The 26885-nt window shown below is 51.9% G+C and overlaps 9 protein-coding genes across 9 annotated transcripts; 3 read left to right on the top strand and 6 right to left on the bottom strand.

The window, feature by feature from the left end:
- Positions 1-54: 54 nt before the first annotated feature.
- Positions 55-7638, bottom strand: A1O1_00275 (uncharacterized protein; the record flags this gene model as incomplete). The annotated part of the gene is made up of 1 exon (XM_007721195.1): positions 55-7638. The coding sequence occupies one exon, from the start codon at positions 7636-7638 to the stop codon at positions 55-57; it is 7584 nt and encodes a 2527-aa protein (XP_007719385.1).
- An 800-nt stretch (positions 7639-8438) lies between these two features.
- A1O1_00274 (uncharacterized protein) lies at positions 8439-9188 on the top strand (the record flags this gene model as incomplete). The annotated part of the gene is made up of 2 exons (XM_007721194.1): positions 8439-8497; positions 8543-9188. The coding sequence occupies 2 exons, from the start codon at positions 8439-8441 to the stop codon at positions 9186-9188; spliced, it is 705 nt and encodes a 234-aa protein (XP_007719384.1).
- Positions 9189-9193: 5 nt separating this feature from the next.
- On the bottom strand, positions 9194-10118 carry A1O1_00273 (uncharacterized protein; the record flags this gene model as incomplete). Its single annotated transcript, XM_007721193.1, has 2 exons — positions 9194-9282; positions 9335-10118. 2 exons carry the CDS (start codon positions 10116-10118, stop codon positions 9194-9196), a joined length of 873 nt encoding a protein of 290 aa, XP_007719383.1.
- Positions 10119-10719: 601 nt separating this feature from the next.
- Positions 10720-12462, bottom strand: A1O1_00272 (uncharacterized protein; the record flags this gene model as incomplete). Its single annotated transcript, XM_007721192.1, has 3 exons — positions 10720-11019; positions 11074-12116; positions 12165-12462. The coding sequence occupies 3 exons, from the start codon at positions 12460-12462 to the stop codon at positions 10720-10722; spliced, it is 1641 nt and encodes a 546-aa protein (XP_007719382.1).
- A 1384-nt stretch (positions 12463-13846) lies between these two features.
- On the bottom strand, positions 13847-15177 carry A1O1_00271 (uncharacterized protein; the record flags this gene model as incomplete). The annotated part of the gene is made up of 6 exons (XM_007721191.1): positions 13847-13967; positions 14024-14307; positions 14364-14470; positions 14530-14611; positions 14671-14796; positions 14848-15177. The coding sequence occupies 6 exons, from the start codon at positions 15175-15177 to the stop codon at positions 13847-13849; spliced, it is 1050 nt and encodes a 349-aa protein (XP_007719381.1).
- A 1283-nt stretch (positions 15178-16460) lies between these two features.
- Positions 16461-17198, bottom strand: A1O1_00270 (uncharacterized protein; the record flags this gene model as incomplete). Its single annotated transcript, XM_007721190.1, has 1 exon — positions 16461-17198. One exon carries the CDS (start codon positions 17196-17198, stop codon positions 16461-16463), a length of 738 nt encoding a protein of 245 aa, XP_007719380.1.
- Positions 17199-19528: 2330 nt separating this feature from the next.
- Positions 19529-21477, top strand: A1O1_00269 (uncharacterized protein; the record flags this gene model as incomplete). The annotated part of the gene is made up of 2 exons (XM_007721189.1): positions 19529-19731; positions 19782-21477. The coding sequence occupies 2 exons, from the start codon at positions 19529-19531 to the stop codon at positions 21475-21477; spliced, it is 1899 nt and encodes a 632-aa protein (XP_007719379.1).
- Positions 21478-21703: 226 nt separating this feature from the next.
- On the bottom strand, positions 21704-23570 carry A1O1_00268 (uncharacterized protein; the record flags this gene model as incomplete). The annotated part of the gene is made up of 4 exons (XM_007721188.1): positions 21704-22571; positions 22634-22991; positions 23058-23219; positions 23276-23570. 4 exons carry the CDS (start codon positions 23568-23570, stop codon positions 21704-21706), a joined length of 1683 nt encoding a protein of 560 aa, XP_007719378.1.
- Positions 23571-24362: 792 nt separating this feature from the next.
- On the top strand, positions 24363-26369 carry A1O1_00267 (uncharacterized protein; the record flags this gene model as incomplete). The annotated part of the gene is made up of 4 exons (XM_007721187.1): positions 24363-24867; positions 24933-25018; positions 25111-25388; positions 25451-26369. The coding sequence occupies 4 exons, from the start codon at positions 24363-24365 to the stop codon at positions 26367-26369; spliced, it is 1788 nt and encodes a 595-aa protein (XP_007719377.1).
- Between the last annotated feature and the right edge of the window lie 516 nt (positions 26370-26885).

The following is a 26885-nucleotide window of genomic DNA, read 5'->3' as shown; positions in this document are numbered from 1 at the left end:
CTGATGACCCCGGTAACTCCAACTTCAACTCGACGAGGCTAATGGCTTTCCCGTTCAGGGACTGAGCGCGTCCTCGTAATCCTCCGCACTCATTTCCGCCATCTCACTGCTGTTCTCCTGCCATTCGGCCGAGCTCAACGTTTCAAGTGATGACTCGGCCTTGGCCTTCAAGGCGCCCATTGTAGCCTGTATTTCCGTAATCTTTTCTTCCTGGAGCGGATTGTCGGTATCAAAGAAGTTCAAACAATGTTCGATCACGTCAATCAGTTGACTGGCCTGCCCGGGCTGGAGAGTTGAATTCTCCCGGCTCCGAGCATTCAGGAAGGTTCCTTGGACGAAGTTGTGTGCGCAACATGCGAGATCCTGGCAAGCAGCATGAAGGACTCGAATGGTTTCTGGATCTTGGTCCTGCTCCTCAGCCACACGGAGAGGAGTGAACAGAATCCGCTTCAGCAGATCGAAGGTTGCTATTCGAATGTTGCCTCGACTGTCGCTTGGTGCGAGAAGAAAAATCGGTGCCCAATGCTGGAGAGATTGCAGAACCATTTCCTCCATGAAACCGGGACCGTTGTTGAGGAACGGGTTTTGCACTTTCAAGAGGGCATCGACAAAATCAAAATACTCCCTAGCATATTCGATGCCGACCGTAGAAATGCTCTCCAGCGCTGATTGCACGAGATCAGTGACTTGATTTTCCGATCGGCAATTCTCGCAGAAGATCAAGACCGGTCGAAGGAACCTGATAGCAATGTTGATCATCCGGTCATTCAACCCTTTCAAGAGGACATCCGAGAGGGACCCAGCGAGTCTGCGGTCCACAGCCAGATACGCAACGAGACTGTTAATCGATGCAGCATCATATCGGCCTGCGATGAGTCGTCGGAGCCATTCCAGTTGAGGAGGGACGCTGGCAATACCCAGACATTGGAGTTCACGGGGCGTAAGGCCAATCTTCTTGTCGGAAATACGATAATCGCCATCCGGTATGTTATGAAGGTCGACCCTCAACAACATGTCCACAAAAAGGACGACCAGAAGTCCATGGTTGAATGGCCGGTTTCTTTCGCGTGCGTTAAGGTACGTGGCGTATCGCGCTCTTAGCCTCCTGGATATTGGGAAATCTGTTGGGTTGTTGAGATGAATCATGATCAGGTCAATGCAGTTTTGGAGCAACCCTTCGTCGAGAAGCATCGTGGCCTCCTCATCTCCCCACTTCGGAATGATAATCAAGATACCGAAGTACTCGTTCCAGCACCGCCCGCTCCTGGTCACAAATTCCCATAGTTGGGACAGTTGCCCGACACAATCCGAAAGAGATCTGTTGTAGTCCGTGACCAACCCAGCATAATTCGCATCCGTGGGTTCCATGGTCTCTTTGGCCATGTTGAGTCGACTGAACACCACGCAGAAGAGATGGGCAAAAGACTTTCTGACAAGCTGGTATGGGCTCCGCACGATCACATCTTCAAGGACCCGATTGGCAGAGAACCATTGTGCGATGGTTTTGGAGCAGTTCAGACACTTTTCGGAATATTGATCCAGCGTCTTTATAGTGTCTTCAACCGACGGACACTCCTTCCAGCGACTTGAAATCTGCCGGACATACTCTAGCGCCATTTCAATTGTGATGGACTCGAGGGTGTGGTCGTTACTGCACCCGTCCCCACCGCAACGCATTCGTTCGAGCAATTGACGAACGAATTGTGCATGGGAGCTGTCCTGGGCGCAGTACGAGCGTAAGAACAATTCATTTTGCTGCGCAATGAATTGCTCCATTCCCGGCGGGAGAGGAAGGCGGACAGGATTGATGGCGTCATGTTGACGATATCGCTGTTCGACTCTCTCGATGCTGGATGTTCTCTGATAGAACAGCATGTATGCACTGTTAAGCTTCAACAAAGGATAGAAGCCAAGGTCGGCGCTGCCCCCGAAACACATCTCCCGCATCTGGCTGGGGTCAAAAGCACCAACCTCTTGGTCGTTGAATTGAACCCAAGATTCTTGAACCGGTTTCGCGGACGGTCGTTGACGGATGAAAGAGTAATAATGCCCTGAGTCGGCCGTACCGGAATGGACGATAACGCCAGTGAGCTGGAAATAATCTGGTTCCCCGTCCGTCTCCTCGTCACTGAGTCGTGCGAGAGTATATGGAGCAATGTCAAGTGTATCAGGAAACTGGAATTCATCGTTAATCTTGGCTCGCGTTCCAGTCATGATGTCGTAGTCGAAGCGTTTGAGGTTGAAAATGAGATTGTCTGGAACGTCCTTCAGACATGCCCGCTTGACAGCATCGACGTGACGCCCACAAGAAGTGCAAGAATATTTGTTCTCGCCTTGCAGGACTTCTCCTTCGACATAGGCGCGGAGGCTGTCTTCTAGACGAGCTTTGCCTTTGATCTCCACCTGAACCGCCGAGAATGGCTCCAGTCTCTCCGAGATATGCTCGCACTCCTTGGACTTGACTTGTTGTACCAATTGTCCGCCGTACATAGACTTGAAGACCTCCCTGGCCTGATGGTCGATTTGTCCCTCGAGGCGGTCAAAGAGTAGGTTGAAGAATTCATCCACATCCATTTGCACGGTAACATCTATCTGCTCGCCTTCATAGGTCGTGATTGCTTCCACAGCCACAGACGGATCGATGGACTTCTCGTACGAGTTTTGCATGTGAGCAAACACTTTGGAAAGTTCCGCGACCAATTTCTTCTTTGGCCCATGCAAACCAGGACCAGTCAGGAAGAAATCGCGAAACTCCACGTTCATGAAGAGTTGAGAGAACAGGGAGTTAAGATAGCACGTGTTGGAGAGGTTTCGAAGGCCTGCATAGCCAACCTCCGAGCGAAGACACTGGCGATCATGCCCAAAGGCTGGCTCAAAAAAGTCTTTCGGGAGCAAATCATCGCTCAGCTTGCTCACAACAGTCGCAATATCTTGAGGTCCTTGGCATAGGGTCAGGATGAAATTGTAGAGACTTTCTCGTACGGTGATATCCAGTACCGGTACTTTGATGGTACTCTCTGTTGCCAATCCGTCCTCAGACAGTGGAGGGAACAGGAAAAGTGAGATGATATCGTCGAGGACGAGACTCCTGGATGGTAGAGCCTTTGCATTCTTCAATAGCCGGGAGCATTCAAGCAAAAGTTTGGTGAGGCTTGCGACGACATGGTCCCGAAGCGGCTGACCTACCACCTCCACATGCTTGTGATTGACGAGCATGGTACACCATCGGTCAAGATATTTGCATAGAGTGGGAATCGAAAAGGATTTGCCGATTCTCCTCATGATGGAAAGCATCGTCTCGCAAAATTCGGAACATTGCTCGGGGTGCTGGCAAGCTTCTGGCAAAACACCGACCAAGGCCTCCCAGATATGCGATAGGCAGCTTTCAATGACTGTTTCTGGAAATCGAGATCGTGGTGCCCGTGGATTGTTAACCTTGAGCTGCAATTTCAGCCCAGCGGCGCCAGTCAAGCCTACCACAACTTCTAGTAGCGAGTGTCGTACCTCGACACGGGGATCTCTGACAAATGCAGTCATGGTCAGAGTTCCAAAGTTTGTCTCGGCGTTAAGATGATCCCAGATGCGATCATCGTGCAAGCATGCCTCAATGAACGTTTCCATTATCAGCTTGACCATGACCGATGTTGACAAATCACCAGTGTTGTCAAAATTCCCAAGAGAGAAGCGCAGCAGCCTTGACATTTGCGCTGCGAACTGACCGTGGTCCTCGACGTATTCACGCGAGATCTCCTGCGACACTTTCGCTCGAAACGCCAGAAGAAGTGCTTCGACCAACCCGCGGGCAATTGACACCTGTAGAGCGTCGCTTGGGTTGCTCAGGTCCAGCTTCGGGAAAACGGCTATGATTGTTCGAACGCTGTAGACAAGGAATTGAGTATCGGGATTGGCACTGAAAGACTCATCCTCGATGCATGACCTCAAGGCCCTCGCACAGTATAGGAGTTTGTAAGGTCGATTAGGAGGCAGGAGATCTGTGGGCGAGCTTTCTCGAGATCTCACGATCCGAACCACTTCGGTTTGAGCGGAGAACAGGCTGAGAAAACTGTAAACTTCCCTGGACAGTCGTTCGTCTGCATCCAGGAGATCGTATAGGTCGTCAAAGTGATGCAAAATCTTGTTGTCCACCGGCGAAGCAGCCCGAACCTGTCGAGGTATGGTTTCCGGGCTGTTGGCGGTCTTATTGACGATGAGAAGACCTCGAGATAGCTTCATCTCTGCGATGGTAGAATCTCGCCCTTCCAACGGGATCTGTCGTCCATAGTGATAGACTGTGAACTGCATGAAGCCACTAGCATTGGACAGGTACTTGAACAACTGGTCAGCTGTGTTTTCAGAACCGATAGCGAGCTTGTGCATGTCATTTTTGACATATTTACTCCCATAGATCTGGACGTTCAGCTCGAGGCTTTCCCCTTTTCTGGACTGAAACTCTGGGAGACCCTGTTCATGTTGACCAGGAACCGGACTGTACCTCGGTCTCGACTTCATCCCTTCGAGAAACTTTCTCAAGAACAAGAGCGAGCGGTCGAATCTCAATTCCTCTGCACGAATTTCGTCTTCGGATGCAATGATCACCATGGGTTCATCTTCCCCACTCGTGATGCCGTCTGTGTACGATTTGAGCTTCGAGGCTGATGTGATCACCTGCTGGACGCAGCGATCAACCAGAGAGGAGTGCGTCGCGTGGATAGCAGACTTTGGCCGTCGTGTGACAAGAGCATTATCCAGGTATAAATTGATGATGAGATCTGTCGCCTGATTTTCCACGGTATTCGGTGGTGCTTCAAGCATCACTTTCCACAATCTTTCCAGTCCCGGAATGACTACAACCTCGCCAGAATCTACCGGGGCTTGCAACGACCGTCCAATGGTGTGGTAAACGGATGCTTTGAGAAACTCCAGGACGGTCTCGCTGTAATCCTGAGGTGCAAGTCTCTGGAGATATTCATCAATAACCAAATTGAGAAATGGATTGGGCCGATTCTGTCGTATGGCCAGTATGAGAGTTTCCCATGCTCTGGCTTTGATGGAGGCAGAAAGCTCTCTCGCTGTGAAAAGCGATGTCCAAAGGCTGCCAACCAACTCTTCGGTGAATGACTCGGGCACCAGATGGATGAGATGGTAGAGGAGGTCAGATCTGATATCGTACAGCACCTCAAAATACAAAAGTGGTGCATCCAGCTCGCTCGCAATACGATATTGCTCGTGCAGATGCGCAAAGTCGGCCACCACTAAACTTGATAGGTCGAACTTTTGTACCAACTTCTGTAGAGCTTCTTGTGCCAACATGGATAGAAGACAGGTCAGAACTTGCATGTCACCAGTGGCTTGGTCGTTGTGCGCTCTGATATTGTCGACAATCTCCGATACCATCTCCGCCTGCTCATCGTCGCCAATAGTGGCATCTTTGACAACGGTTTGACCCAAGGCAAGAAGGTTCTTCATTTGTTGAGGGAATTCTCGTCTGATATGGGCCGCATGTGCCAAATGGACATTTTCCTTCTTCGACGCCTCTCTCAGCATTCTGATACACAACTGGCGCGAGATTGCGTTGCTGACCATGTTAGTCTGTTGCGGCGTCTGACTGACATGACCCCTGATGTTATCAAAGACGGTGATGATGAAACTCAAGGCATGAAGGTCCAAGCGCTGGAACGGGTAGTCCAAAAGTTTCTGACAGAGGTAGTATAGTGCTTGTGTGTTATAGACGTGAAAACACTGCTGCAACAGACTGAACACCTCGTGCACCGTGTTAGGGTCTTCACTCTCAGCGATCGTTTTCCAGATTATGTCGGTATGACGATCGGTATATGTTCCGGAGACACAGAGGAAGCCGACAATGTTGGGGGCACGGCGAATGATTTGTGGATGCGAGTGGACGCCCACGATATAGTCGACAAGCTGGTTCTCCTCGATAAACTTGACCAGAAACCGAATCAACGGATCTGCTGTCGGAGGCGGTGGCTTTCCGAGAATGTGGTCTCTGTAGATTTGGATGAGTTCATTCGACATGACGTCCACCCCATATACACGAAGCTCCATGCGGCCGTGGGTGACGAATTTTCGTAGTGTTTTGAATTTCCAGGCGTGAGGCATCGTAACCGGCAGATCCGTAAGGTCAGAATCTGCGAAGCCAACGCCGGCCGTGGAGATGATCTCTTGACCAATTGCAGGGATCTCAACTGCTATGCTTGCCATGATCGGGCCAAGGTACTCGATGATCTTCGGGGCGGTCTCGAGGTTGAGCCAGGACGCTTGCTTCACAATGGCCTGCTGGACAATGTCATCAGCCTTCAGTATGATCTCTGCGGCATCATCTCGGATGGCGTCGAGGTGCGAGAATTTCGAATATTCATAACCAAGGTCGCCCGTGACAGTACTGGTAAGCGGACCCATCAGGTGCATGGTCAGGAGCAAGAGAGAGGTAACGTGTCTGAACCAGTCCGGTTTCTTTGGTAGGATTGCACATATTTCCGGTAGGAGTGCCGAAACAGATGGCAACAATGCGGTCGCTGAACGATCTCCAAGTCTGTCAATGACAAATGTGAGGAATTGGGGTACATCGAAATCGAATGAAGTTCGCAGAGCTTCATAGAAGGGTATCCTGTTTTGTGAAAGCCAGACGAGTGGTTGCAGATAGGTACCCGACACCAACGTCAGGCTCTTCAGCCGCCGGGCGTCTGTAGTGTCTGACATGGTCCGAAGGTTGCGAGTATCGTAATCCAAGATGAGTTTCGTGAGTTGGCCATACGCCACGAAGAAATCGACGAGGTCTTCCGTTCGCGCCTGCGCAGGGGGGCCTGCCTCACGTCTCAACAAGCATTCGACAAGATCTGGTAGGTGCTGCCAAAATTCCCGGTCCTCTTCGTAGATGCTTGTCGTGAACTCATCGCACAAGGAGAGGAAGTCGACCATCCAGTTCTTAACTTGACGGAAGATGTCTCCATCCTGCGGCCCAGCATTTTGAAATCGGTCGGCAATTCTGGCAACCATCCGATGAGTGCTTCCAGGGGTCATCTCCTGTGCGAATGGGAATGTGCGGAAAACATGACCAGATTGAATGGTTCGAGGGATCGATCCTCCACCCGTGCTACCAACACGACCTGTCCACCTCGTCCTAGCAGGGTCTTGGTCATAATCTTCCACCTCGGCAATCTCGATTTCAGGACTCTTGCTCCCGGAGGAAGGGATGGAGATGGTGTCTTGAGGATCAACAACTGGTCTGGAGTCCTGCGTCCCATCGCCACAACTGGCAGTTGCTTCCAAGGCAGGTGAGGTCGACGACATGCTTCCTGTGGTTGGCTGTGTAACAGATTGGGAAGATAGAGGACGAGTATTAATCGTCACTTTGCTGGTGGGGGAAATGGCGGCGGCGGCAGCAGGGGCGATCACGGCTCGAGGAGGTAATGGCGGGGTACGGCTGCGACCTCCTTCCTCATGACCTTTGCTGGAAGGAGCAGGATGAGGGTCGTGATGTTGAAGATCAGACATGATATGGGCCTCATCAGGCTCCGCGTCACTCAGCCTCGGACGCTTGTGCTCATGCTCTGGCAGCTCGGAACTTGCCGCAGAGTCACTGCGATTGCGCGTCGACAAGTCGGTCTTTGCGGACGACATGTTACTAGAGTGGCATCTGGACCGTCCGCAAGGCAGAGCGCAGTTGCTGTCTTGAATGAGGGTGATGGATGGTGAAGTGGTGATCAAGTAGGCAGTGAGAGGTCTTGGCACAACCGAACAAGGCCGCCACTATAAGTAGCAGGCAAACAAAACCCTGGTGGTTGATGAGTGCCTGATTGTCCGTCTAGAAGAAAGGGTCTTCGTGATAGACAAGGGACTTTCAGAGTCTGAATGGTTGATTGTAGAAAGATGAAGAGATGCCCGTGGAATCCATTTCAACGAGAAGTCCAACGGAGCAAGGTGATGATGAGAGGCGGGGCAGGACGGGTGAATGTTTGCTGCGGGTACAAAGGGGTGACCCAGGTGATGATGATAGAGGGGCTTCAATTGGAGTGATGAACTGTTGATAGGTGCTATAGCAGTGAAGTTGAAGCGCAGTGAAAGGTCATTGAGGATGGAAAGGAGACATGGATGAACATGTTTGACCAGGCTGCAGTTTAGATGACATTGAATTGCGCCGTTGGAAGTTGGATCAAAAAGTTCAGGGCTGTTTTTGGCTTTTGGCACTTGCCTGCAGCGCGCTGAAAGACTAGAGAGAAAGCTACCGACGCGTTTGGGCGCGACTAATAATAAAGAGCCTGAGACTGATGACTGATGACTAACGACCAGCCAATCACATTTGCTTCTGGTGGCTCAACGTCATCCAGCCTTTGACCTTCAACTTCCAGCCCGCAGGCTGTTTGTTGCCTGCACACTGGCACTCCGACAATAACTACCTGGTAGGTACCCAGGTACTGGCAATGAGCAAACAAAAGAAACCAGTCCATGCATTATCGTTGCCGTACCCAGATCCCCAATGGTAAGTGAGTGTCCGTACGGAAGGCTACAGCTGATTTCCTGCCAGGCCACCAGTCTCCAGCGATCAAGAACAAGCAGTCCTGCAACTCCTACTTCCTCTCCTTCGGCCGATCGGTGAATTCAAACGCAGCCATGTACCGCAGTCAAAGGGCAAAGGAAGAGCTGGGAAGACCGTCGACACGGCAAACAATGATTTGATGCCCGACCTCTACACGCATCTGACCATCGGATTCAACAGTACAGTCCGCAGGCTAGAGGCGTTAGCTGGTGACCGGAGCCCAGCCATCCTGTCCGCACCCACAACCACAACCACCCCTTCTCAGAATCCCGTAAACCTCTCGGTAGTATTCGTGTGTCGGCAGAACCTCCCGGACATCATGTCCTCTTCAATGCCGCTCTTGGTGGCTACTTCGGCGCCGGTGTCCAGTCGATCCCAACTGGTCGAGTTGTCTCCACAAGCAGAAGCAAAGATTGCACAAGCACTACAACAGCCACGAGTCGGAGTGCTTGGACTGGAAGAGGGGGCTTCTGACGCAGGGGCACTGCTTCGTTTGGTTGCCGAAACCTTTGAAACGGTCACTGTCCCCTGGCTCGACCAGCCACAGAGACCCCATTACTTCCCGGTCAAGGTGAAGACCACCTTGGCTGGGAACAAGGTCAATCGCAAGAGGAAGCAGCCAGACGAAGGTTGAACGTATCAACGGATAAAAGGTATTCGCACCGGCGTACGTTTGCGGTAGTCGAGGTAATCCTGGCCAAAGAAAGAGACCAGATGCTTTTCCTCGTCTACACAAATGTCAGCACCGCAAAAAGCACCCTCGCATACGACAACGCTTACGCATGATCCGGTGATTGAAGAACTTCCACAACACCACCGTGTACGCCACGAAGCAGATCCGATTCTCCAGCAAGATCTGCGTCCCTATCCCCCACCAGAAAAAGCCGAAATACGAGGGATGCCTTGAGAAGGCGTAGACCCCGTCCGTCACCAGGGTATGGTCTGCCCTCTTAGTCCACTGCACGACATGGTTGAAACTTGTCCTCGCCTTCCTCATGGCAGCACTTCTGACCAGCTGGCCCAGGACGATGAAGAACAGCCCAGCTCCAACGGTCACATGCGATGGCAATTCAGGCACCGGCAGGAATGCTGGAATGTGGAAAGGCAATATCAACCATTGTGGCTTGTAGTCGGAATGCAGCCAATGTCGGATCAGTAATTCAAGAATGGCCGCTGTGTGGGCGGCTGCGTAGGCCACACCGTTGGACAAGAGCAGAAACGAGGAAATGGACGCGTCCGGCGGATTGTAGCGCGCCGTCATGTCGAATTCCAGATAATGAAACAGTGCCAGCGTCGCGACAAAACATGGTGCCCGCCATAACCCGTAGCCCCAGTATGCAAGCTCCAGAGTCAGTAGCACGGAGAAGCCCAGGGCGATCCCGAGCCCAAAGGCCCGGCTGGCCACCCCTGCCAGCGATCTCCTTCCCCCAGGGAGAAACTGCGGTGGGATGTACAGAGTAGGTGGAGGAGTGTGCATGGGGTCTCCATTCTGATGTCGCTCAATTCGGTTCCGTGGGAACTCGTGAATGATCCCAGGAGAAGGGGGCGTGGAGGAATCGGACATGATTACTGATTACTGGGTCTCAACTGAGCTGGCCGGTGTAGAGACTCTTGTGTCTCAAGACGCCCAGGTGTTGAGGTCAGAGGTCGATAAACGCATAACACAAAACGGGCCGTAAACACATCATGCTGAAAGCGAATGACTTGGGATAGCGAGACACACACTCGAAACAACAATAGCAGAAGACTAGGGATGCCTGGAGATTCATCAACAAGGAGCGTCATGGGATCCGCGGCCCGACTTCGGGAAACCTGCCTTGTGAATGCCAGGCTGGTAGCAACACCGTACCCTCCCATCAGACACGTCAGGTCGGTGCTCGTCTCATATTTTTGATCAAGGCGGAAGACTGGTCAATTAGGTATGATATGGTCCATAAACGCGGGTGATTCTTATTCAGGACTGGAACGTGGCTCCCGCGCCTTTTGGTGTCCATGAATACAGCTCTACAAGCTGAACAAGAGCTCAATTCGCAATCCATTGACTATTGTCCCCGTCCGTTGCCAGCATGAGCGGGACATTTGCCAGACCCAGTACTAAATAGTGCACAAGCGCCTGGGATGGCCAGGGATTCTGATAGACACTCGAAACCTCGCCAGTACATCTATCAGACAGCGGAGCCTCTTCGCTGTACATCCTCGGTGATCTCCGACTTAAGTCTTCCCGCATCATCCAGACCCATCTCGGCGGCATACGTGGTCTTTGGCACCCATCCCGATGAAGTCCGTGGCGTGGTTTCCTCCAGCATACGGTCCACTTGCTCGAGCGTGAGACCCTTGGTTTCAGGAATCAAGAAGTAAGCATAGACAAACGCGCATGCACAGAGCGAGCCCCAGATGAAGAAGACTTTGGGACCAAGGTTACCCTTGTCGGCGCCGACCATGTATGGGGTGATGACTGCGATGATCTGTGTGCGACTATTAGCAGTTGAGACCTAGGAAAGGAGACCAGAAGAACTTACACAATTCCAGAGCCAGTTGGAAGCTGTCGAAAGACCCACGCCACGAGAGCGGATAGGAAGAGGAAACACCTCTCCAATCACTACCCACGCTCCCGGGCCCCAGGTGGTGGCGAAGAAAAAGATGTAGATGCAGATGAAAGCAATCTCAGCCTTGACTGTGCTGGGGTTTCCGCCGTCGACAGTTCCGGCGATGGCGACGATAAACTGGCATACCACCATTCCGGCAGCACCCCAGATCATGATCGTGCGTCGACCAAAGCGCTCAATAATCCAGAAGGAAAGCGGAGTCGAGCAAACATTGACCAGAGTTGTGATCAACGAGATCAAAAAGGGATTGCTGATCGTTCCGAGCTGGGCGAAAAAGCTCGTGCCGAAGTAAAAGATGAAATTGACACCGGTCCATTGCTGCATCATTTGCAAGGATGTTCCCAGAATAGTTCGGCGCAAGTTGGAGCTAGGCATGAAGAGACTTCCTCGGAAACAGTTGAGCCAGCTGTCGACATAGCCGCCTTGCGGGGTGGCCTGAAGTTCATACTCGTGGTTTGCTACGATCTCGGCAAGCTCTTGCTGGATGTATTCCGAATCACGAGGCTGTCCTCGAAGACGTGCCAGAACGGTCGTGGCCTTGTCGAGGTCTCCGCGGCGCACGAAGTACCGTGGCGATTCTGGCAACAAGAAGAGCCCGCCTGCCAGGATGAGTGCCCATAACATTTGAAGAGCGATGGGTATGCGGTATGAACGTGAGTCCGGGTAGTTCTGGGTGCCGTACACGACACAGGACGCCAGTAGCAGCCCAATGGTGATGCAGAACTGATAACCAGAGACCAAAGCACCACGGACCTTCCGAGGAGATATTTCCGACATGTACAGGATGATGATAGCTGACACAAAACCAACACCAAAGCCCGCAATCAGACGTCCAGCCACGAGGAGACCGTAGGAGGAGGACGCAGTCTGGAGAGCCGCCCCGAAGCAGAAGACGGCGCAGCCTGCGATGATTGTGGTTCGCCGGCCGATGAAGTCGGCAAGGTCACCCGCAATGACTAGAACACGGTCAGCAACAGTCTCCTGCGGAATCGAGCTTCACCTACTTGCGCCAAAGAATGTACCACACGAGAGAATCGAGACGATGAGCGATTGACGCGCAGAGGGAACGAGAAACGCGTTCCTCTCGGCCTGAGTCGCATTTGGGCCAGGGTATGGCTTGCCAGCGAATTCACGGACGAAATACCGCATTGCCATCACCCCGTTGATGTATCCTGAATCATAGCCGAAGAAGATGCCTCCAAATGCCGCAAAAGCACACATGAGGTAGGCTCGGAAAGACACTGGAGCCTCGACGCGAGTGACATCGCCAGTGGCTGCGAGAGAGATCCCGCCGGCAGGCATTCTGAATCAACCGGGCTATTATGCTCGCTGCTCAATGTTGTGGATGTAGATGTTGCTTGATCAACTGCAGTCTGTATGGGGATTGGACGAAGAGAGCGAACAGAGAAAGATCACAGGGTGGTCGTGGACTTATGGGAAGTCAGAGATAAATAGCATCGAAGGTGCGATCGAGGAGTAAACAAAGTTGCACGGAGAAGGCGCAGGCGGTTCACGTGGACAGACGAACTTCAATGCAACAAGGAGGACGTCGAGGTCAGGCGGGCATGTTTCTTTGTCACTTCCTGGATTTCTCTTCGCTCTTACTCCGGTCACCTTGTCACGGGCACGATCCCGCATAGCAACGTCACGTCCAGTGCTGCTGGAGCACTGACTGGCCATCCTGAGAAATGTGATAATTTCGATACTGGAGATGCGGCGTAGGAAACAGGTCAGGAGTTGAATTCGCATTGCGGAGGAGAGAAGAAGAGCTTGGCTAGGCTCATTACCGTGGTCATTCGAGTTACCACGGTTAGGATACGTGGAGCAGACATTTGATGGATGATGAACTGCAGTCGATGACTCGATATGACTGATGTGATTGATGTTCCTGATCACGATCGATAAGGCTCGGATCTCGGCGGCGGAGTCTCGGGCATTAAGTTTAGCGCTGCTAGCGGACGCCTATTTCAACAACAGCCGTGTCTGTGTTTGTGTGCCTCCAGCCCTGACCTTAACCCCCTTGTCACGACCTGGTGCATCTGTACCACCCGCCGTCGACACCACACAACACGCATCCACGCCATACATGGTATACCTACTCTTTATCAAGCGACAAGAGGGCTCGGAATGTGGAGGCAAGTCCTCAATGCAGCAGCAGGCGGTGTACCCTTCGGCTGCTCGGCTCATCCACCTTCCCCCATTGTCAGAGCTTTGTCAAGGGCGAAGCGATGTGGAGCAACGAGAAAAGCTTGTTACCCCACAGAGTCCTCCAGTCACGGTCGTCAATAAAGATTTGCTCAGTCATGCCGCGGTGCTTTCGATAAGGGTTCTGGGAGCAGATGCTTGTTCCTCGAAAAGGAGGGCGCCGGCTACCAGCCGGAATTTCGCTCATTGGTCCGACTCCAATATCTCTCACTACATCCTCTCTGGATCATTCTTCGTCGAGGTGTGGGAATTGTGGACAAACGGACCGTCGGAGTCAACGGACGCATCGCGATGAATGATGGGACACTGCTGACTTTCTTGAAGATAATTCCAGCCTGTGAGTTCGCTGGCAATTCCTACTCATCTTACATCGAGGTTTCGCACCAAGATCCCTCTCAACCATCTCATCCCACGTCAGTCGCGGCTCAGAGGGATTGCAACATGGACGCTGCGAGCACTTTAGTGGTTCTCGAAGCAGACATTATTTCTTAATGTTCGCAAGAACCAATTCCACCTCTTCGTCAGCCGACTCGAGGATATGCTTAGGTGGGTATTGCGGCTTCCATCCGATCTGTTCACCGTGTTTTGCTGTGAAAGTGCAACTAGAGACAAATTTTAGTATTGGAACGTCTTGAGAGACAGGGCACAGAGAACTTACTTCCCTCCCAGATTCAAAGCGACAAGCTCCTTGGGACATCCCAAAGCAGCGCCCATCTTTTCCAGCGCTGCTTCTGAGGCCTGTTCCACCGTGGGTTCATCGACGAGCCCTCGTTTAGCCAAACCCGCGGCAATCGCTTCATAGAAGTCGAGCCATGCCACGCTGCCGGACGAGGCGAGATAATAGCCTTGCTTCCCACTGCCTGGGTTCTTGCCGTCCAATATGGCCCGTAGCATTTCAAGGTAGAGGGTCGAATTGTCTATCACGTGGCACACAGGCCATTCCTGGGCCACTGTTAGTCCCGAAAAGATGGACTGCTCTCAGGATAGAATCCACGCACCGGTCGTCCATCGTCCACGCTATATACGCGTCTCGCATTGATCGCCGCTTTGATAGTGGCGGCCGTCTGAATGGAGATCGGGTTCCCGAAACCCTCACCTTTACCGTCTGCGCAGGCGGTTCCATCAGCCAACACGTTCCATCTAAAAGAAACGGGCATAACTTACAAACAATACAAGGCACAAAGATGTATGTCCGCGCACCATAGGCCTCGCCTTGCTCGATGACCGAATTGTTCGCATCAATCGCCTGTTCCAGTCAGACTCCAGTCTCTCGTTCACCCGGACCCGCCGCGTTACCGTACTTACCGATTGCAACAGGGGTATTACCGGCTTCTGCGCCTTCTGGATGTCATACAGATCCTCCTCTGTATCGTAAAGAGGCCGATCCGTCGGCGCACCCGCATGGCTGGAAAAGATCTTGGCTCCGCTGGTCTTTGACCGTCAACTTGTCAGAACGCGGCACATCAGTTCGTGGACACCTACATGCAGAAAATGGACGTCCGATCCAGTACTTTTCTTGACCTCGGCAAGCGCCTTGATGAAATAACTCTGATGCTTCCCCCAAAGAGCGTCGATCAGGAAGTAAACGATCGTGATCTTGTTGTCGACGATGGCAGCGCGGACTGCAGCCTCGTCCTTGACGTCAAACCGAATCGGCTCGGCGGAGTATTTCTTCACAGCATCCGCCTGTTCGTCTGTTCGAACGAGCGCGTATAGTCGGTCGTATGCCGGAAGGTTAGCACTCGTCCAGCGAGCCAGCAGACTTCCACCGAGGTAGCCCGACGCGCCGGTGACCAGGATCCTGTGCGACATGATGGGCTTCAATACGAATTATGGTGTCAGGAGCAACTCGGATTCTGGGGGCTCTTTACTTGACCTTGAACGCTGGAGAGTGGTGGGATGCCAGTGCCAGTCAATGCATTGTGGCTTGCCAAGTTGGCAGGGCCCAGATTTGTCAGCTGGCAGTGGCTTGCGGAGGTCCGGGAGCGAAGAGCCCCCATAAATGTGGAGATCAAGGTCCGATATTGACGACTTCGTTGATCTTGATAACAGAGATCATTGGATGCCCTTTCGGTGGGTACAATTGAGTATGTACTTGAATGCCAATCGCCGGAGGATATCCATGAGCCCCTTTCTTCAGAAAAGGAATTGAGATACGACCGCTATGATTGCATCTTGACGTCTCTGAAGATTGTGAAAAGCTCAAGTTTAGGAAGTGTCTCCTATCTTTCTTTTCAGCAGAATCCAGTCGAACCTCCTCCATCTCTTGGTCTTGGCTAGCGAGCTTCTCGAGAAACAACTGTTGCCTGTCGGTTTCCTTTTCAATCCGATCCAACGGCGGCCATACATGACGGTGAAGAGTGCATGAATGAGACTGCCTTGATTGATCTGAACCATGAAGGTTCCTCGATATTGTCTCGTTCGAACCATGATGTTTCTGCTTCGGACTGTGCTTTCATCTTGTATGCTTTCATCACTGTCACCTTTGCTTCATGCACAAAATTGACTGGAGCCATTCAGGCTTCCTGCGTGGCCTCCTCTGTGTCAAAGTATATCTTGCTGCTGTCTGTGTTTGCAAGGTTTCTAGCCCTGCAGGACATTTGGGGAGATGATCGAGTCATTCGTTTCTGTTGCGGTGTTGTTCATTGGATTGTGTTCCCTTCCAGCGTCTAAAAAGGAGACCATCTTAGCTTCACCCCATGCAAATGGAGTTACTGACAGCATGCACCACGTGAAGGTGTGATCTCGTCGCAAGCCTCAGCAGGAAACGAATGGGATGTGGGGCGGCGACCCCCACCGCACTTCATCCATTTCCTGACTGACCTACAGTCAAGTAGGATTCGAGAACAGGTTGGTCCTGTCTCCGTTTAATTCTTGAAAGATTGTCATCTCTGACTCAGTTGACTCGTCTCAGGGGGCTCTGAAGATATCCAGAGCTTTGAGATGGGTCCTTGGGGCTTGTGAAGAGCGGATTTTGTATGACTCTTCAAGTATGCTTGGCTGTCGCGGCTCTGTTGTTCTTCAAGAGCTCGAATACGACCTTTTTCCTCCGGCAACAGACGTTTTCCCATTGCATACAGGAAGTCGGGCATTCATCACTCAGATCCAGTAGTAGAGTTCGCACTGGGTGGAAGGTCCAGAGCCATCTTGACATCACCCAGGAAGTTGTCAGCACGACCATTCTTTGCGGAAGCCGTCTGCATCAGTGTCTGGTCAGATGGATATTTGCCGGCGACGTAGTCCGGTTTCTCATAGCCCAAAGCTATCGACTTGGCGACCTCAAATGAGTAGGCAAGACCTAGTCTCTTGTCCCAAAGGCCCGCCTTGAAGCCGCGCTCCCAGGGAGATGGTAGCTTTGGACAATCTGCATTCGGTATTGGGTAGGCATCCCCGACGTAGTAGTACAAAGGGAATGGAACTCGACTGGTATTTTTTGGCCACGGCCGCAAGAAAGGCTGCAGCTCTTGGGGAAGCTCGGGATTGTCAGGGTGGTCCGTAAATTCGCCCAGACCACAGTCTTCTGTGTTATGGCTTTCACGATTGGAACATCTTGTGGGAGCGTTGCAATGGCCACCGCTGCCTTTGAGTTTCCAGGTCTCATAAAGTCTCGAGCAAATATCATGATACTTGGTTGGGTGTGCACCTCGACATCGTGTGCATTTGCAATTCGGAAACTGCTTCTTGCGCGTGAACCCCTGGTAGTACCTATTGCCATCGTAGAAGTCTTGAGGCCACACATTCTGGTTCTGCCGCGAGCATTTGACCACTGGCATAGTGGGCAAGTCCGAGGTCTCTGCAACAGGTGCAGGGGTGGTGGCTTTCAAGGGTGCCATGTTTACGGCAGCTGCAAAGGAGGTAGGCTTTGACATCTGAGGAGCTTCACCCTTTGGCAGAACAGGAAAATGATCCACAGACAGCCCGGGATTGGCTGCCTAGGTATGGCTTGGCCCTGTTGGAGCCGCAGCTTTACTTGCTGGTTCCGCGTTGCTTGCTGATTCCGGTTTGCTTGCTGGAACCGCGTTGCTTGCTGGAACCGCTTTGGCTGGCATTAAGCTTTTTGGTAATGTCGAAGATTTGAAATCGGAGAACGCCCAAGGGAATGACTCTTCTAGGTCGGCGAGTGGTTTCTCGCGGATTGACGGTGACCCGTGGTAGACCTGCACGGAAGTGTCTGCTGCTTTGCCGTGGGCAGCCTCACCTTCCATTGCAACCACGGATCGCAGATCGGGATCGATTGACTCAACTTGACTCATCGACCCGTGGCCATAGCCATTGAAGTCATCAGGTGCTTGTCTATGTGTGCCGCGGCGCCTACGACGAGCTTTCCTCGTAGTAGGACGTCCGACATAAATGGACTGCTGATGTTCCTCGAAGTGACCACGATAAGGTGGACCAGGGAATGACTCTTCGTAAGGTAAAGATTCTTCATATCTGTAGTCTTCGAGTTCATTTTGATAAGCAGGTGCAAGCCCTTGCTCATACGCAGTCCGCGCTTGTGCACGCACCCATTCAACGGTCTGCGTTTGGACAGGCTGCTGCTGAGCAGGATAACTCCCCATCCCATTATTGGAGGAGAGTTGCTGTACATGAGCATGAGCTTGGCCTAAATAGGCTTGTTGATTGACTTGTCCCTGAACGGAATATGGATCGGCTTGGGATCTGGCATGGAGCGCTCGTCTAGCAGCCATTGTTGCTACTTGGGCATGTAGATCGACACCGCAGCCCATACAAAATCGCTGTCTTGCAAAGAACATATCGCCACAGTCGGCACAAAAGGACGCCATCTTGCTTGTCAATGATGGGTTGTTTTGTGTATGAGGAAGAGAGGGAAGAAAGTGCACAAGTTGAGCCTGGGAATACTTGTACTTCACCAGCACCGGGCGCAGGCGCAGGCGACGTTGGCTTGGCGACTTTTCGCGAGAAACAACAGTGAGCACAAAATCAGGTGCAACTTGGTCTGTAGATCGATCTACTTCATTCTGCAATATCAGACTCACATCTTTGACGATCTACCCAAGTGCCTTCCAACCTGCACGTTGCTTGCAGTATGCTCTCGTTAAGCCTCGGTCGTGCAAGGCTGAGATCCTGATCTGATTTAAGCTTGCTTCATACATTCCCGAGATTGTACAGCGCTCTATCAGATGCCCATGACTCAGATGTTGACAGATTCAACCAGGTTTTATGGCTCCGTTCCTTCAGTCCAGCTTGCCTTCACCTGTTCCGGCCCATGGCCATGAGGCGGCGTGCTGGGCTGCACCCGCATACCCCTCCGACGCGATAGGTCCAGATCGGCGAAGATGATTTCTGTGGGGTGAGATACCGTCATGTGGATGGTACCGAGAGATAGTCAACGGTCCTGACGAGAGAAAGAGCCCGGGAAGGTGATCAATGAACTCTCTGACAAGCTCAGAAGGGCATATTCGTAAAGCCGGACCCCTTTCAAAACATACCGCTACCAGGATCCTCACATCTTGATCTCGACGGAAGTCCGAAATTAGGCCATTTGTTTTCTGGCTCAGATGACCAGGGAATCCTTCATCAGCATTGATCGTTGATCGCTGTGAGTAGCGAAGGAACACGTCCGGAAGCGTTACCATTTTTATACAGTGTGTTACTGACAAAAAGAGCTCAAGGATTACCTACCTAGGTACCTCACTAACGTCAGTGGCGTTCCAACCTTTGCCCCACAAGTACAAGCTGCGATATGTCAGGATATGCTACAAAAGATTCGTGCCGAGGCTGTAAGGATCAGGGGCACGTTTGACATTATTGGTTATGAAAGCATCTACTGTGTAGACAACAATACGACGAGGAGGAGGATATCGAATACCAAGAGAGTTCGCCACAAAGGTCCAGGAGGCTGTTCTTGTTATCTACTGTCAAGTGGTGACAGCCGAATCGGACGGAAGCGAACCGCGGCGATAAGCCGATGCTTGTTCTAATATCACACCGGCCCTGACGTGCGGTCTTCCCCGTATCTTCGAGTCGCACCTCAGGTCCCGTTTCAACTACGCAGTTCGGCGTTGCTTCAGTGATCGAGAACAAGATCCCTTCTGGTCAGCTATCCCTTGCTGTGGGCCATTATTCAAGCTACGAGATCTTGCCGTGCGAAAGGACTACGTGTCCACGAATACGGCCCTCAACCCCGTTACCCAATGTGACCATGGCCACACCAATCCCACGGAAGCGGGCCGAGAGATCATGCGAGACATGTCGCAAAAGGAAGACTCGATGTGTGATAGACGGCGACGCCGCGGGTGTCTGCGTTCTCTGCAGATTCCATCAGCAAGAATGTAAGTTCTTGGACAATAGTTCGCCTAGAAAGCGAAAGTCGGCTTCAATATCGTCGGAACATGGTCAGACACGGTAGGTTGCTACCATCGAGTCATTCTGCTTCGTCTCTAACAAACAAAAAGTCCTCCATCCAAGAGACGCAAAAGGCCTGTCGAATCTGACCTGGAGTCCAACAAGCAATGGCGTCTGATTAGGACCCGACAGGGAGTCAGCGTGGAGGAATATGATCAAATGGAAGATCCCAGCCTTCTGAAGAGAACTCTGGGACTGCTTAACAAGTACCATTGCCGCTACTTCAGCGTCTCTGGTTCTTTTGAACCTGCCATGATGGCGGCTAGGTCTACAAGCATGTACCGGGAGATTGAAGTCGCGACCGGCGGCACTCTACGCTGGGTTGGCCCGACGGACGCCTTCCTGCTCATTCCAGATCTCGGGACCCCTGGCTATCTCGAAGAACGCCAGGAGGTAGAGACAGTCGAGTCGCTTGTATCGCCACACGGTCGGACCTTGCTCGATATATATTTTCGTGTTGTCTATCCCAGCTTCCCAGTTCTCTACCGAGATGTGTACATGGAGAAATACATCCGATCACCGCTGGAGTTTTCACCGTCAAGCTTAGCAGCCGTCTACTTGCTGGCCATTCGATTCTGGTCACACGAGGTCACACTTCAAGACAAAGAAAAGCCATGCGTGGAAAAGTTAGAAGCGCTGGGCCGGAAGTGCTTGCACGATGCCATAAATTACCGGCCGAAACTTTCCACCATCCAGGCAGGGCTTCAGTTGTTGCAATATTCTACCACCAACGCCAAAGAATTGACAGCCCAGCTTATCAATGTGGCTTATGGGGTCGGCCTTCATCTTGACGCTTCTGACTGGGATATTCCCCCATGGGAGAAAAGTCTTCGCAAAAGGCTGAGCTGGGCTCTGTACAGCCAGGATAAGTGGAACAGTCTCGCAAACAACCAACCTCCTCTGATCAACAGTTCTCACTGGGGTGTCCCAACCATCACCGAGGAAGACTTTCCAGAGCAGCACGAATACGAACAGGAAGGTAGCTCAGAGGTCGAGAAAGGCCGAGCTCTTTTTTGTCAGTTTGTCGCTCTTTCCGAGATTGTGAGTGACATCCTCGACGACATTCTTTCAATTCGCGCCATCAAGGAGATTGAACACGCGGGCGAACGCGGCTTGGAACTTCTACTCCGGAAAGCAAAACCATTGCAAATCAGGTTGAAGGAATGGTTCACAAATTTGCCACCCGCGCTCTCTATGGAGGTGACGAACGTCATGAAACTATCCTCGGTCGGTTATCTACGCCTGGCGTACATCACTGCAGAGATCGCCCTCCATCGCCAGATCCTTCTGGCTTTGCCGGGAAGCACTGATACCGCCTTAATCAAGCTCTGTCGGTCGGTGGCTGACGAGCGATTTATCTTTGCCATTGACCTTCTGAAGTCACTGAAACCCAATCACCTTTCAAGCTTCTGGTACTCGACAGCTCCCCAGAACCTTGCCCTCACAGGTACTTTCGGCTGTTATCTGTACATGACCGAGACTGATCCCGAACGCCGCTTGTTGTGCAAGGCCCGTTTACGAGAATACCGATGGCTGCTCACCATGTGTAGCGACAACGGACCGAACTCCTACTTCAAGCAGGCTTTAAGTCAGCTCGATATCTACTTCAAATATTTGCTTGACTCCAAGGACGAAAATGGTGATAGCGGGCCCTCCATTTCATATTCGCCTCTTCAGTTCTTTGGGGATACTTCTCACGACTTCTTGGACATTTCACCGGATGGAACGTCCTATCACCACGACTAGCGCACTGCCCGAGTATTCTCATTCTGAAGGTACATAATCGTATATTTGCCTTGGAATTCACGCAACTGAAAGGAAGCCTCCCTCTGCACATATCGACCAACACCAGCATCTGTTCAGGTCCTCCAGGTCAAAACCAGGTACAAGAGTCCAAGCGATAACGGGCTCAGCTTTCATTCCGTCTCCGCCATTGCCACAACAGTTTGACGAGCTTCCCTTCAAGGCGAATCTAGGAAGTATATACACCTTTGTGATCGACAGATGTGGCTATTTCTTCTGCTTCTTTGGTCTCATCCGGTGTCGGTGTACCATCATAAAATACCACATCGCCGTATACTGACTCCTCGACCAGTGTTTCCGTGGCTGGGAAGAAATGGCTGAAGGCGCAGTACAGGACGAAAGCGCTGGTGAATCCCCACAGGTAATTCATATCCCAGATGTGCATGATCCCGGCGTTGAGCTTGATCGAGGGCTGCACGGCCTTGGCCAACCCTGGCATGTTTGGAACGACCGAAACCACAAATGCCACCGCGGCTCGCCAGTTGAAGCCCCTTATGTAGCGGTATCGGCCGAAGCGGCGGTACAATGCCGGTACATCGAAGCGTTTTCTCTTAACCACCCAATAGTCTGCAGCAAGGATGGCGGCAATTGGGGCGAGGAAGGTTGACAGACCGGACATGAAGGTCAAGAATGAGCCGGCCGAGTACACAATCTTCCAGGGAACCATGGCCCATCCCGCAATGACGGTAGTGATGATGACACCGCGGCGGATGTTGATGTATTTTGGACACAGATTGGTCATGTCGTTGGAGCAGGAAATCACGTTGGCCGAAAGATTCGTTCCGATTTGAGCCACACACCAGGCAAAGCCGACCCAGAAAGCGCCACAGCGTCCCCATGGGCCATGCCACTGCGCGGCCAGATCCAGAGGGCTCCAGAGGTATTCTCCATACAACACTTTGGCACAGCTGGTGGCGATCATGCCGAAAGATGCCATCAAGACGTTGATAACCGGGAGCCACAGTGCCTGCCAGTATATCCCGCGAGGCTGCTTCATGTATCGCGTGAAGTCAGGGATGTTGGTCGCCATTGTTGCCCTATTGAACCAAGGGAGAGGGTGTCAGTCACGCCAAAAATTCCGGTGTGGAACAAAACGTACCATCCGCCGCACATGCTTGAGAAGCTGCCCATGATAGCCCAGGATCTCGCCGATCCACTCATCGCATACTTTTGATCCCAAATATCGCCTACTCCTCCAGCTTGTTTCGTCATGGCAATGACCGTGGCCACGCTCACCGTGAGAACGATGAAGATTTTGAACACAAAGAACCATTTGAGCTTGTGTGGCGGAATGAGCAATATTGGGAGCTGCACAGACCAAAACACGAAGTGAGCAACCATCATGTTGGAGGCGAGACCAGCACTCTCCGGCAGATGGTTTGGCATGTCCAGAAATGACGGCCAAATTGAGCGGATGATCTGGAACATGGCCGTGCTCCCTGTCCAGGTTTGGATTCCTAGATTTGGAAAGAGATGTCAGTTTCTTGCCCTGGATGCAAGCAATGTTCTTGTTGGTGACTAACCATGCCAAAACAGCGCGGTGATCATTCGCACGACAACCGCAAAGCGGGAGAAATAGAACCCGAAAGAGGACCGGATGGCGACTGGGAAGGGAATATGGAACTTTGCACCAATGTGACCATTGAGTACCAATGGTATGGTGTCGACCATCGCCCCCGTGAGATCTGGTGAGCACGTCAGTCACTGTCCTTCCTGAGGGCTTGATAGCCTTGGCACTAACTGAGATAGATCGTCTCTCTCCAGGTTAAGCCAGCCTGCATGATAGAGCTGGCGCCTTCCCAGCCTTGGGCATTCAGAGCGTCACTGCACCAGAAACCCAGAATGGTGAAAGAGGTCCAGGTTCGTCTCTCAGGCGGTGTGACATCGGAGTCGATGTTGGAATATGCACCGTCGTCTGCGAAGCTGGATTCTTGACGCTCAAGAACCCAACCCGACAGCTTTCTGTGGCTTTGGATCTTTTCTTTGATGCCCTCTTTGGCAGAAGTAAGTCGCCGGCGTAAAGTGGTTGCCGCCATTGTGCCTTTGCTGGGTGAATAACTTTGAATACAGTGCTTGCTGCCACGACAAGGACTCAGCTATAGGGGATGGCCAACTTGAAGTCAAAGGCATCTTTATATGTAAATATGGACCCAGCTGGTCGCCGACTTATCAATCTACCAAGTACTATCTGGAGCTATCTGGAGTTAATCAGTGGGGGGCTGGCATTTCGATCCAGGAACTATCAATCAAGATCCATATACTATCGAGAGTCCGCATGATACGCGCCAGTGTGGCACGATAAGCTGATATGATTGCATATCAGGTCCTGGACGTATAGCAACCGGATTTGTACATCATTATACATCATTATATGGGCCTAAAATCCGTATTACGTGAGTATCCACCCGTACCACGTGAGGGACTGTGTGGTATGGAAACAACGCAGTCTATTGGGCACCATGATAAGATCATATCGAGAGCAAAAGGACGAGCGAGTACATACCAAGCATGGTACCTGTCGACAGGCTGCCTCGCCAGGTTTCTTCCAACCTGCCTTATCGTGAGCACGACGGGTATAATTCTGTCTTCCACACGACGATCCGTGGAGGAAGACATCCGCCGGGTTGAAACGACTTCCGACGGCACCATAGCTGTCAGATTGATTGCACAAAGATAAGCCTTTTAGCCATGCAGCCGCTGGGGCAGTGTGGATATCGCTCATCTCCTATAGAGCAGGAATGGCGCTCGTACAGCCTTGCTCGGCGGGAAGATATGTTCGGACGAGACGCATTGGGTCCCGACTTCAAGGGAGTTACCCTTGAAACAAGATGCGGTCATTTGTTCTCTCTATTTGGTGCGTCCTGTCGACGGTGGAGGCTGTCGTTGGTGCTCCTGGTCCTGCATTCCCAGCTCTCAACCTGGGAAGAGGATCGCCCGGCATCGAAAAGCTCCAAACCAGACTTGACCAGGCCGTCGGCGATGTCTTGAGTCATGGGAAGGTCCCTGGTGGCTCCTGGGATTCCAGCACAACTTCGTTCGCACTGCAGGTGACTTCTGCTACAGAGACTATTTGGTCTTCGTATCACTCTGCCAGCAAGCAGGGCTCTGATACGCCTCATGTCGTTACAGGCGACTCATTCTTTCGGATCGCCAGCATCTCGAAGACATTCACCGTCTACGCCCTTTTGCTGGAACAGCTGAATCTCGATGAGCCCGTCACAAAATGGCTTCCAGAGCTGAAAGTCCCACAGACAGAAGATGATGTCGCAATAGATTGGAATTCAATATCACTCAGGGCATTAGCAAGCCACCAGGCTGGAATCTATCGAGACTGTAAGAAGCTGCACCATGGCCTGGAACCGATTATATTGAAATACTGATCGCTGCTCATGTCATAGCTAGTGGACCTTGCTTTCTATGGCGAGAAGTTCTTGGACTACAACCCAACTGGCGTGACGAGCTCGAGCAGCACGGGTTTCCGCGGGTTGTGCCAACAGCAGATGATGCTGCTGGAGGGCAGTGTACTCGTGAAGGTATTTGTCCTAGCCACTTTGTTCTAGCTCTGATACTGCCGAGTCGCTGGTAACCATACGGCTAGATCTACTGCGGACTGCGCGACATGCTGCACGAGTCTTCCTCCCAAATACTCAAGCCACCTATTCGAATGCCGGTTTCTCTCTACTGGGTGCTGTGTTAGAGTCAGCTGGCGGCAAGCCCTATAATGCGATCATCAATTCGTCGATCCTCCAGCCGCTCCAAATGCAAAAGACGACGGCACGGAAGCCAGATGATAGCGAAGGCGTCATTCCAGCATATCACAATGACTGGTACAAGCCTTTCGATGCTGATACAGCGTAAGCTACTATTTCTCCATGATCCAAATTAGCTTTGGGAGTCGCTCATCGGTTGTACACAGGACGGCCGGTCTATACAGCACTCCCAATGACCTAGCCATCTACTTGCGGTCAATGCTGTACCCAGCGACTCTGTTACCGCAAGCACGTCTCAATGCGTGGATGAAGCCTGCCACTTGGACCAGCTCTGGCTCTACCACAGCATACGGACTTTCTTGGGAAATTTATCGCACCACATCTCTTACTCCTGACCAGCGACCGATCGACCTTGTTACCAAAGGAGGGTTGCTCAACGGCTATCCTTCCCTCATCGTCTTAATACCAGAATTTCAACTTGCACTGGTTATTCTTATCGCTGGTGCTCCGGAAGTGCTCGACCTCCTTCGACGGAGCATCATAGCTGCCCTTGTTCCCGTTGCTGACGAGCTCCTCCGTGAAGAAGCATCTAAAAGATATACGGGATGTTATACGCTACCGGCAAGCATGGACGACACAACCGCTTCTAAGAGCAGCGCCAGCAGTATCGAACTTGCAGTCGACAACCAAGGACCTGGTCTACGCATAACTTCTTGGATTTCTCTAGGGACAGACTTCTTGACCACATACGCTCGGCTACAAGGGGCGCCTGCGTCTAAGCGTCCAGACGGCTGGCAGGTGAGATTGCTACCGAGTGATCCAGTCATGTCAACTTCCACAACTGAGATCTGGCGGGCCGTGCTGTTGCCGTCGCCGTTGCCGGAACATGACCAAAAGCAGGCCCCTGTATTATGGGATGACTACTATGCGACCGATGTCGACGACCTCTCGTATGCCGGCAGATCACTGGGCGAGTTCCGCATTACAATCAACGAGAAGGGACAGGCTGTGAAGATCTACTCTGTTGGACTTCGAACTTTGCTGCTCTCATCGCAGTGTAACCCGGCAGAACATGTCCATGCGGACACAGGAAAGGAAAAGGCATCGTGGAAGTCTGAGCTATGAAAGCACCAGCAAGCTAGCATGAATGGCTATGCAAGGCACTATCATGAGGTTTCGATCGGTGTGTTTGCGAATAAGCGAGACCGAAGGAGGGAGTATGGCAGGGCAGGTGACAAGTAAGTCAGAACGAATGTACCGACCATCAAGTCTGCCACGGTTGGAATATCATATTTCTCACCACATACTTTCCTATTTTTCTCTCATTCTCCTTCGAGTTTATTCACTATGTAGACATCTCCCCGAGCCAAAATACAAAGCCCAACAGGGCTTCATTGCTGTTACCCAGGCCACGTCCTCCAAAGACATCACCAGCTGGAGCCTGATCTCCAATCATGATATGGGTGGGCTTCCTGTGATCAGCATGAGCCCTCTAATACAGTGATGACTGTGCACGGAGAACGGGGACAGTGTGGCTCCAGAGGATTGATGCGAAGAAAGACAACTGTGGCAAGACGGAAGACTTGGTCGACAGTAGGTCCAAGGCGGGAATGTGATTACATGGGCTGTCAACTCTGGAGT

This window comes from Capronia coronata (genome assembly GCF_000585585.1).
Source record: "Capronia coronata CBS 617.96 chromosome Unknown acBCG-supercont1.1, whole genome shotgun sequence".
Lineage (NCBI taxonomy): Eukaryota > Fungi > Ascomycota > Eurotiomycetes > Chaetothyriales > Herpotrichiellaceae > Capronia > Capronia coronata.
The sequence above is the reverse complement of the archived record's forward strand: the minus strand, read 5'-3'. Positions and strand labels throughout refer to the sequence as shown.